The sequence below is a fragment of the Cydia splendana genome, chromosome Z, assembly GCF_910591565.1.
Source record: "Cydia splendana chromosome Z, ilCydSple1.2, whole genome shotgun sequence".
Classification (NCBI taxonomy): Eukaryota; Metazoa; Arthropoda; class Insecta; order Lepidoptera; family Tortricidae; genus Cydia; species Cydia splendana.
In genome coordinates, this window is record NC_085987.1 from 11,711,072 (window position 1) to 11,723,173 (window position 12,102).

The 12,102-nt window shown below is 38.1% G+C and overlaps 1 protein-coding gene across 1 annotated transcript; it reads left to right on the plus strand.

Moving 5' to 3' along the window:
* The first annotated feature begins 1,339 nt into the window (after positions 1-1,339).
* On the plus strand, positions 1,340-11,431 carry LOC134804514 (zinc finger CCCH-type with G patch domain-containing protein). The gene is made up of 10 exons (XM_063777597.1): positions 1,340-1,669; positions 4,178-4,390; positions 6,321-6,431; positions 7,141-7,278; positions 7,420-7,514; positions 7,588-7,705; positions 7,809-7,992; positions 8,296-8,453; positions 10,111-10,281; positions 10,924-11,431. Exons 1-10 carry the CDS (start codon positions 1,628-1,630, stop codon positions 11,338-11,340), a joined length of 1,647 nt encoding a protein of 548 aa, XP_063633667.1. The 5' UTR covers positions 1,340-1,627; the 3' UTR covers positions 11,341-11,431.
* Positions 11,432-12,102: the final 671 nt, after the last annotated feature.

Here is a 12,102-nt window from a genome sequence, read left to right on the forward strand (position 1 = left end):
TTTCAGCTGAGTTGCACCAGCTGTGGTCACGGAAAGACTCACCACTTTTCGTGACCACAGCTGGTGCAACTCAGCTGAAACGTCGGAATTAAAGGTAAAAACAATGAAATAATATCGCGGTAGACCCGTTTGTGTAATTAAATATCAATAGATTTTGTTTAAATGCCACCGAAAACTAAGTTGTTTCAGTGCGAAATATGTGGCAATTGATACGCTCGCGAAAATCGCAAAAAGGGAAGTTTATGGCGAAATTTCCATTAGATGAAGACCGGTAAGTATTGCTTTAGATACTTTTAGCCTTATTTTGGTGTAGCAGGCTATAAACACATCGAAAATTAGATATTTCATATCCACTTTCATTGTGAACTAATGATGTACTACAAGTATCGATACGAAGTATCAATATCGACTGCAGCCTAATTTTTAAACTGTTTTTTGACAAGTTTTCACAGACAATAAATTATTATGACATTGATGCATCAAGGCGGTTTGTTAACAAGGTCTTAAGTACTGGTAAACGGAAAAATCGAAATTTAGTTATCTGCCTTTTTATCGCTCGAATATGCAAGAGTGATAGAGAGGATAACGAAATTTCGGTTTTCTTGTTTCGCGGTAGACCCCCAGATTGTGACAGATAGTGGTAGTGGCGCTACCTTCGCAGAGTTTTGCGTGATATTCTCTATTATTTAAGATTTTAACCTAAAATATAGAGAAAGTATGTGTCTCTGTTTTAATTATTAAATGTTTTCAGATGCAGGCAGTGGCGCAAATAAGTTGTAAAGGAAGACTTAATTTTATTATTCAAGAATATTATATATAGAAAAAAAATCATTTAATCAGGTGAACATACATTTTCCTCTGTTACCTGTGGACCGTCGGACCGTCGGGATGTATTTTAAATTAATTATATTAAATTATTAAAAAAAAAATCATTTTACATATTTTTATTTTAACAATTAAAAATCGTGTTCACATTTAAGTCCAACCATGTATTAGTCCACTAAAAGTCCACACTATATATAACATACGACTTAACTGTGGACTCGATTCTAACCTGATTTCTAGTCCGAAATTTGTTGACAGGGGCCCATGTTTCAACCCTCCCCAATTTATCGATATCGATAAAATACGCAAGCGTGTGGCATACTACACTATTTAAGTCTGTTATGTTGGTACTATTGTTCTTTGACAGTTCTTTGTCATACATGTTGGTAATGATTGGAACACCAAACATACACACAGACTAATCAAATCGCTAGTATGGAAGTCCCGTCTCTTAAAACGTGGTGATTATATTCTCTTTTATGGTAATACCGACCATTGCAAACATTGAGTACAAATATAATTTGATTTTATTTTCTTAAGTGTTATCTTATTGTATTGAATATAGTGTAAATCTCAAAATCGCGAGTGTTTTGTTGCCATTTCGACATCTTTGCTGGTATAGGCCCTAGCCGCCAGTTCAAAGAACATTTTACTACTTATCCTATTATTCCTTCTTTTACTTTTGTTTTCTCTATTTTCTTTCTCCTGATTATCATATTTTAGATATTCATTATTGGTTTGTGTCGTAAAATAATTTGAATAATTAAAGTATTGTTGGAAATTGATCATACCACATACAACTATGGAGGAATTAAAAAGTTCTCTAACTCAATACAATGAGCAAGTAAGTATTATAAAACATTTTATTGAACGTTTCAGAAATCCTTAACTGATTCGTAAATATAGCTCTTAATGAAATAGTAAATAGATGTCTCAATAAGTTGATAATAAGTTTTTAAGCTCACTGTAAGTGAGCATTAATTGTACGACGGCTGATCCGAAAGTTGTTAGCTGCTCCGGCTCTACTCATGCGATTGTAATGTGATTTATACGATTGTGAGGGATATTTTAATGCTAATTATGGCCATTATTTTTTTTTACTTATATGTTTATTTTTTATATAATATATTTTTTACTGAAAGCTGTTTTGTATGGAGTTATAAATTACTAAGAAAAATACGTTTTTTTTTTACAATTAGATTTCTCATTGAAATCTTTAAGAATCAACTTATATTTACCCGGGTATAATTATTCGGTTCCTTCTGCTATTTTCGATGTATAATGGATAAATGATGAATTTGATGAAATTACTCACTATTGACACCTTCGAGCAACACGGAAGGGAGGCGGCATTCGCACTATTTCCCCTCTGCCGAGGTACAAGATTCGCGCGTCAATCTAATCTAGCGCGGGTAATAAAACTAGTTGCACTTGGATTTTTCACTAGACCGAGTCCAGACGCGCGCGTGAACACTGCTGCACAAAAATGCCTGTTTGCTCGGTTTTTTGTTATAAAAAGAGGTCGGGGGACATCAAATTTACAAAATGAAAGTGTTATATTTCACATGTAATATTTTTTTTTACATATCATACGTTTAATTACATTCAAAGACAATTATTATATTTTAGTCTCATGTAATTGTTGGATTTATCGATTTTGCTCGCTCAGTACAAATTGCGGATCGGTCGAGCGACAAATCCGACTTCTCATCTCTCAGAATACAATAACATACTTCAACGAAAATGTGTTAGTGTGCGTGTTGTGACACTTGTCACTCGTCCGTACACAAAAAGAGATCGAGGTTTGCAAGATTTGTCTTTGACGTGTGTCATTTTCTATGTATTTGTGTCGTCATTACAGATTGGATTTTGTATGTAAGTGTGTGAGAAGTGCAACTGTGTGCACCTTTCCCCCCGCGAAAAATGGCAGAAAGATTTGTACGGTGAGATATCGCTTGGGCCCCTCCCTTCCGATGTGTCGGAAGCCGGTGTTGCTCGAAGATTGACACCTATTAAGTCATAATTAGGTTTACTCAAATGATTTATACGTAAAAAGACGATCTAGATTAGAGTTGCTCCAAGTAGTGAATTGAGTCACAATTATTATGAAAACTGTTCGCCAACAAAGCGCAACGTTTGCTAAGATTTATATATTTATGTTGAAATAAAAATAAACTATTATGTAATCAAGAAATGCTCAAAAACGTGCCTTCGTATTTAGCTACTTTCCAAGAATACATTTTAAATATACCTAGTTTTTGGTTTTTTTTTGTGTAATTTTTCTTTTTAGGTAGGTGCAATAGATATTCGGTATTCGGCCGAATAGTAGACAACATTCAGTCGAATATCGAATATTCGGCAAAGTGACCGAATAGGCCGAATACTGAATAGTTGTCGAATATTCATGGCATCTCTAATCGAGATTCGCAATTAGCAGCACCTAAAAAAATTATATGTTTTTAAACTAAAAATGTTTATAAAATTATACCACATAATGGAGTCTCAATTACTAATCATCCTGGCTGATGGTTAGGCTTCGGCATGTCGCAGAAAAAAAATATTGACTAAAAACTATGCGTTTTCTAAAAACGAATTGACGTGAAATATCCCTCACAATGGTATAAATCATATTGCAATCGCATGAGTAGAGACGGAGCAGCTAACAACTTTCGGATAAGCCCTCGTATACTTACTTACTTACTCCGCTGGCTCAGCAACCCGAAGTGGATCTTGGCCTCTGACACTATATTTCACCATTCGTTCCTATCCTGTGCGATCGGCCGCCATTCAGCCGCTTGTATGCCACACAGGTCTTTCTGGACCTCGTCGATCCATCGGTACCTAGGCCTTGCGACCGTACGTCTCCCAGTTGGTCGCCCCAGATAAGCTCTTTTGGCAGCACGATCCTCTCCCATCCTCTCCACATGGCCGAGCCAGAAGTCTAGCAGCCTGGCTCTCGCCGATGATGTTGGGCTCGCCCACCAGTTCTTCCTCCTCCAAGTTCCTCCTCACTCTCCAAGAGCCATCCTCACGTCTTGTAGGGCCTAGGATCTTTCTAAAGATGTTCCTCTCTTTAATTGTATGATGTGACTTATTTCTTAACCTTTTGAACGCCACAGACGGCAATTGACGTCAACGCATAATCGTGACAAAGACGGCATTTGACGTCGATCGTTTTTTGATGAAAATCTACTGAAGAACACCCCACTTTTAGGTTGGCATTATTTATTCACAAAACTAAATTTTACCCCCATGGCGTCAGTGGCACAGCAAATGGATGCGCCGTTTGGCGTTCAAAAGGTTAATAATTAATATTATTTTAAATACAATGAAAATGTAATGTTTGTTGCAGTTAAGTATGGTCAATACAGCTTTATTAGAAGCAACAGAAAGTGAGAAAGAATCACTTGTGGCTCTGCAGTCTGACTTGCATCAACTAATACAGCTCACCCAGGAAAGCTTAGATGCCATCATTGCCAAGGAAACAAACAATTCAAGTATCTCAACACAGCCTGAACAGCAGAATGAAAAAACTGATCTGGATGATGAATATTCCCTATTCATGGTAAGATTACCTCTAGGAACAAAAGGTAAAAATGTGGAATCAGGATGTCACTTCTCCTCGTCACCAGCACACTTAGTCACCACACATGATCGCTATGCCATTTCAGGTTCTTGCTAAATTGTAAATTCTATAGCGTAAGTATTGAACAACCAATTTAGCTAGGACCCTAAATGGCGCAACAATCGCGGAGCATGATGATACACTACAATGTACACTCTGTTTCACTGGATTTTTATCCTTCATTAACACGTTGATTGCCACATCACGCGACGTCGCGTGATGCAGTCTATTACCCTGTGGCCGATGACGCGATGTCGCGTGATAAAGCCTTACAATTTTGTTCGCGCCGCAAAATGGTGGCCGTAGCGTATTGGCTTATGGCATCAGTTTTGGCCACTATTAGAGAAGGGATTTACCTATTTGACATTCGTTGGCCATCTCGGTATGTTCGCCATTTTTGGCTTGGCAATCAACGTGTTAAAACAAAATAGCATTTCTTTTGTTTCATTCAATTTTCGAACAAATGAAATCTAACACAATGTAAAATACAACAGTATAAACTTCCTTTTAGCTGGTTTGTTAGTGCACGACACCTTGCATTTTGTGACTATGCGCTGAAACCTGATCCTAGTGAAAAAGTTTGAATAACCTTTTTTGTAGGATTTTTTATGTAAATTATTCATGTAATAAAACATTTTTTGCTATGCGTTTACGAGTTATTTACGAATGACTAAATAAAGGGACCTTAGAATTTATTTTCCCCTTCAATATCTTTTTAGGGTTCCGTACCCAAAGGGTAAAACGGGACCCTATTACTAAGACTTCGCTGTCCGTCCGTCCGTCCGTCCGTCCGTCCGTCCGTCCGTCCGTCCGTCTGTCACCAGGCTGTATCTCACGAACCGTGATAGCTAGACAGTTGAAATTTTCACAGATGATGTATTTCTGTTGCCGCTATAACAACAAATACTAAAAACAGAATAAAATAAAGATTTAAATGGGGCTCCCATACAACAAACGTGATTTTTGACCAAAGTTAAGCAACGTCGGGAGTGGTCAGTACTTGGATGGGTGACCGTTTTTTTTTTGCTTTTTTTTTTGTTTTTTTTTTTTATATGGTACGGAACCCTTTGTGCGCGAGTCCGACTCGCACTTGCCCGATTTTTTAATATTGATCCTAGCGAAAAAAAGTAGCACTTATTTTATAAGAAATCTGAAATAGATTATTTACGTAAAAGTTATTTTTTTGCTGTGAGCTACCGTTTACGAGTTATTAACGAAAATCTAAAAAAAAAACGAGTGTAGAACAAATTATAAGTAACTTTCCCACCTTAATATGAGATCACTCTCCCATTTATCAACAGATTTGTATAATAAACTACACTAAATGAGAGATGGCTCTCTACGGCTAAGAACCAGCTAAGAATCAACTGTGCCAAGTTTCAGCGCATAGTCACAAAGTGCAAGGTCCTCATACAACGGTGTGCACTAACAAACCAGCTATTTGCAAATATTTTGTACGGTGGGTAAGGTTAAGGTTAAATCTTTGTGGCTGACATGTTTAAGCACTTGCAAATTTACTTTTCTTACTTAAAAAATTGAGTATTACAAAGTTTATTGAGTTTGACATAAGCTGAGCCACTTTCCTTTTCAATTACTTTGTAACCATTAGTTAGTTTGTATTTCTGGCCTAAATTGGGAATCATAATTTTATATTCATCAACACACAATCAGTGTTGGCTTGAGTTCGCGAGACTCATATAATTAAGTAGAAACTGAAGTTATTTTCAACTCTTTACTTTTCAGGCTCCCTATGCTATTAGAAATAAGTATTAGTCCTTCTTAGATGTTCCTGCTGCTTGTCTACAATACAAATCAACAATGGCATAAGGATTTCTAAGTTCTTATAAATGTGTACTAAAATTGTTTACAGAAAGAAATGGCAGAAAGTGGTGCTTATGAAGAAGAAACATCACAAGAAAAACCTGGGAGCTCTAAGGATGCTGTGACATCAAAAGACAGTGATGGCGAAAGTGACATTGAGGTAGGTAGGCTTTAGTATCCTAGGGCTTATTACATTACCTTGCTAAATAAGTATTACTCATTGTTAGCTAATAGGCTGGCCAGTAGAAGCATTTAGCAGATGGCGCCAGCATAGCTTGCCCTCTCAATCCCTACAATTATGTCAAATTCTTGTTTAATCATGAAAGTTTATACAAGCTCTTTAAGCCAAATCTCATAGAACTCAAGAAAGGAAGGGGCAAGCTATGATGGCGGCATCTATGCAAACCTTTGACAGTTGCCAACCCCATTTAACCTTTTGAACGCCACAGACGGCAATTGACGTCAACGCAAAATCGTGACAACGACGCCAAAGACGGCATTTGACGTCGATCGTTTTTTGATGAAAATCTACTGAAAAACACCCCACTTTTAGGTTGGCATTATATATTCACAAAACTAAATTATACACCCGTGGCGTCAGTGGCACGGCAAATGGATGCGCCGCTTGTCGTTCAAAAGGTTAAGGGCTGATTTCGACGGCGCGAGAACTCGCATGCTATTTTAGTTACATTGCGGACTGTTGGTTACGTCCGATTCAACCGACCGATCAAAGCCCGCAATGTAATGAAACTCGCATGCGAGTTCTCGCATCGTCTAAATGAGGCCTAAACATGCTTTTAAAGAAAAATATAAGTACAGTTATCAAATTACAACATGCTGCAATCAGACCATTTCTCAATTGTATACAGGATGAACTAGCAACTTTACTTGGGATGAAGTGTGCAGTGTACCATACACACAAATGGGGAGGACAACCAAGCCTTCACAATGCAATGGTCAGCTCAGTGGTGCCAAGGCAAGACGAGGACCAGTTCAATGATCTTCAGGTTTATTTATACGCACTAGTATTAATGCTTTCTCCGAGTTAAGCAGGGAACTGAATCTGTTACACTGTGTATTTAAAAATCGTAGTTTTGTAAAACTGTGTGCGCTGCTCCCCTTATAAAACTGTCTTAATTATTCGCCAGGTACGCGTGTTGTTCACACATCCCACTCACGCTGAGATGCTGCCGTGCCCGTTCTATCTAGACGGCGAATGCCGATTCGATGATGAACAATGTAGGTGAGTCAGTGTAGAAGAAAAAAACAGATACTTTCTGGTTAATACCCTTTGCTAATCATATTTTAATTTCCAGATATTCTCATGGGTCCGTTGTACACTTATCCAATTTGAAAGAGGCAATTGAACCAGATTTTGATGCCATAAAAGTTGGCAGCAGGGTCCTTTTAAAGTTAAAGCCACCGGATGGTGAGGTTTGTATACCTACTTCCATCCTCATATTATATAACTTGGTGTTGGAACAAACCGTCAAACCATCGTGAACCCTACATATTTATAACGTGTATACATGTACAGGACACGAGTTTAACAAAGAAGTCGAGTGAGAAATACCACTTATGGCACAGAGCTGTTGTGAAAAGCTTCGACGAAGAGAAGAGGACATGTATGGTGAAACTCGAGAGTGGTGTCAAAACTGGAGAAAAGAGGAAGTGTGGCGACGAGTGTTTGGTCAATTTCGAAGAGATGTTCCCTTTGACTGGTAAGATCCGAGCTACGTATAAAGTACCATAGTCGAGAGCGCTATCTATGTTTAGTTTTTAACTTTTTACCGGCCTTCTCAACGAGAAAGGGCTCAGGACACGTAGGTATGTACTTAGCGCATTTAATTTAGGCTACAATAAGGCCTCCAATGATCCCCACTTGCTATGATCATTACTGTATTTACTGTGGTGCTACATGCCAGCAATTTAAGCATTTACATGATATTTTGTCAGTATGACAATACGAAAAACGGGATGTTGGATTGGATAACCCTTAACCATGGGTTCTGTAACATTTTCAGTGGATGATTCAGACTCGGACTCTGACGAAAGCCTGAGCGACACTGAGTATCCCGAGAGCAAGGCGCCGCGGCCGGACGACGGCACTAGAGCGCTCTTGGTTGAAAAGAGCCTAGAAAACAACGCTCCTGCCATGGGCGAATGGGAACGACATACTAGAGTAAGTAAATTCGACATTTGTACTTCTTTCCAAGTAAGATACTGTTAAATAAATTGAGAATAGCAGGTACAGTCACCATCTGATAAATCCGGAGCGGCCAAGGTATTCACAAATATCTGAACACAGCCTGATGAAGACGTTAAAGTACATGTCCAGATAATTTTGAGCAATTTGGCTGCTCCGATATATCTGATGGCGATAGCACTTCGTACATTATTCTTCCTGTTCCGCAATCCGAAACTGACAGTGGAAGGTCTGTATGTCGCATTATCTTTCCCGGTCGCTAGAATGCGTCTTAAGGCTGAGTCGACTGTCCAGTGGCGCCCTCTTTGGGGGAAATGTGTTTTCTAATAAACTAATCCATTTGTGAATAATCCAGTATATTAATGTTGTAGTCCTACTGATTCCCAACTTTTGGTATTTGTCAAATAGTTTTATTTTGCTTTATCAACTAAACGGCAAATGGTGACCACATTTTTCCGTTTAGGTGATCAAGTCTAAAGTAATGCAAAACTATATCACATTGATCAAAAATTGGGCAATAAGTACAACAATATTGATATACTGATTTATACAGAAATTAATTGGTTTTATTAGAAAACACAATTCCTCTAATGAGGGCGCCACTGGACGGACGACTCAGTCTTAAATACTGTTCCGAGCAGTCTTGTCGAAAGAAAAGATCAATCGGCGGCAAAATCTGGGTCTAAAATGAGATGTTTTTTGACAAAAAACATACCTACGAGGGCTGATCCGAAAGTTGTTAGTTGCTCCGGCTCTACTCATGCGATTGCAATATGATTTGTGAGGGATATTTCAATGCTACTTATGTCCATGATTTTTTTTAAACTGATGCGTTTAGTTTTTATATAATATATTTTTACTGAATGCTGTTTTGTATGGAGTTATAAATTACTAAGAAGAAAACGTAATTTTTTTACTCAATTAAATGATTTTCGTATTGAAATCTTTAAAAATCGGACTTATATTTACCCGGGTCTAATTATTCGGTTCCTTCTGCCATTTTCGATATATAATTGGTGAATAATTTTATATGATAAAGCACATTTTTGAATTAGTATCTGAAATTACTACTTTTGATGAAATGAGTAATTACTGACACCTATTAAGTCATTATTATGTTTACTCAATCAAAATTATTTATATGTAATAAAACGGTCGAGATTCGCAATTAGCAGCACCTAAAAAATCTAATATGATTTTAAACCAATAATGTTTATAAAATGATACCAAATAATGGAGTCTCAATTACTGATCATCCTGGCTGATGGTTAGTCTTCGGCACGTCTAAGTAAAAAAATAAAAACTATGCGTTTTCTAAAAACGAATTGACGTCACCTCTTTACATACTGAAATATCCCTCACAATGGTATAAATCATATTGCAATCGCATGAGTAGAGCCGGAGCAGCTAACAACTTTCGGATCAGCCCTTGTATATGGCAAAAATCGTATGAGAAGCTCGTACCGTGTAAACAAGCATTTGTCCTTAATATACAGTCAACGGTAAAAATATGGGTGTAGACAACTTACTCAAAAATATGTCCCATAGTTCTTAATTCACTGACATAAGAGTTATGGGACATATTTTTGAGATGATTTGTACACCCATATTTTTACCGTTGACTGTACAACAGGGAATAGGGTCGAAGCTGATGCTGGCGATGGGCTACGTGCCGGGCGCGGGGCTGGGCGCGGCGGGCGAGGGCCGCGTGCGGCCCGTGGAGGCGCGCGCCGTGCCGCGCGGCCGTAGCCTCGATCACTGCATGGCGCTCTCCGAGAAACTCGCCACTCAGGATCCTCTTAAGGTGAACTCATGAAGTTGTTGTTAATAGACGCTTAGTTCTTATCAATAAGTCGCCGGCCCTATATTACAGGGTCCTATGTTTCACTTTTATTCAACTGAAATTTGAACATTGTCATGGTGACATTGAGTCGAATTTCAACTATCTTGAAAATGTAACATAGAACCCTGTAATATTGGGCCAGCGAAGTGGTAACTTTTCACTACAAAAGCACCGACTATCAGTAACATATCAAATATTTTAGGCAATCTCTAGTGTAAGGCCCGATTCTTTGGTATTAGAATAGAACCCCTTGTTTCGACCGACTGAAAGACTTGTCCTACCACGAGATCAGTTTACGTTTTATCATTCATCTTAGGGCCGATACAGACGGACTGCAACCCGACTGCAATTTGTATGGGAACTGTATGTCGACTACACGCCAACTGCAACGTCGGCGTATAGTTCCCATTCAAGTTGCAGTCGGGTTGCAGTCCGTCTGTACCGGCACTTACATGTGCGTTGCCAAGGGGGGGCAACAAAATGTCTAACTAAATGTATGCCCCTCCCCCTCCCCTTCCATCGGCCATATGAACTGCCCCCTCATATACTAGATTCAACTAGGGCCTTTAATTTGTCTGCTAATAGTCATTTTTAATAATGCAGGTAGAGCAAAGACTAAAAAGATTGCAAAAAAAAGAAGAGGAACGCAATAAAAGAGCCTACGAACGGGAACAGGAAAAAGAAAGAAGAAACGTATTTAATTTCATCAACAAAACTCTTGGTGATCAATCTAAACAAGGCGAAACAGCGCCGCCTGCAATCGACATTAAGCAATCCTCGAGCAAAGACTTGAGTATAGAACAATTTAAAATAACTGAAGACACGAAGAAGATTGAAAAGGAAATAAGCAAGTTACACAGCTCCCTGTGCAGACATTCAGCAGGCTCCGAAGGTTTCAAGCGAATTAACTCACAGATTATTGAAAAGAATGCAGAACTGAACGTTTTCAAGAAAAAAGAGCAACTGATAGCTAAGGAACAAAACCACAGAAAAGATAAACGGAAAATGACAGTTTTTTAACATTGTGACAATATTTTCATATTGTATTGTGAATAATGTGGTTACTGGAATTTAAATAGTGTTATGAAATAATACAATTGGTAGGCTAGAATAAAATTATTTGACATTTATTCTTGTATTTTATCACACTCTTTCGAAGAATTGCCCGTAGTACAGTCGACGTCAAATATATATTTACATTTTTCGCCTTATTACAAAGGAGTAAGGTGCAAAAGTGTAAATGTATCTTTGACGTCGACTGTACATCGTAACTATAATCAGCCCACTCCCGTAAATTTTAGAAACGAATTATTACTTTTCTAAGAAAATGCGTTACTACGTAGTTTGACGCATTACCTACTGTTCCAAGTACATTCCGAGTCATACAGATTTATAACAACATTATTTATATAAACCATGAAGGGTCAGTATACCACGTAGTGATTTAATTCTCTTTGAGTAGTATATCTACCTACACTACCGAACTTTGAATTATAGTCTGACATAAAAGAGTAGAAATTAAAAAGTAGCAATACTGTAGTGGCATCCCTTTCAAATCAATCTATATGTCTTGTCAGACTATACTAGCTTCTGCCCGTGACTTCGTCTACGTGGGATGATGATGACGATTGATAAAAACTATCCAATGTCCTTCCTTGGGCATCAAACTATCTTTCCTCCATAATTTATATCAATCGGTTCTGCGACTTATTACTGTGTGACAGAACCGGACCAAATACCTCTCAAAAAGTACAGCTATAAGTACCTACACTTTTTGAGAGG

Bases quoted from the DNA above. Each gene is read 5' to 3' on its own strand.
- LOC134804514 (XM_063777597.1), top strand. From the start codon at position 1,628: ATGGAGGAATTAAAAAGTTCTCTAACTCAATACAATGAGCAA. The intron at 6,432-7,140 runs GTAGGTAGGCTT...AATTGTATACAG, and splicing joins ATGGCGAAAGTGACATTGAG to GATGAACTAGCAACTTTACT. The intron at 7,706-7,808 runs GTTTGTATACCT...ATACATGTACAG, and splicing joins TAAAGCCACCGGATGGTGAG to GACACGAGTTTAACAAAGAA.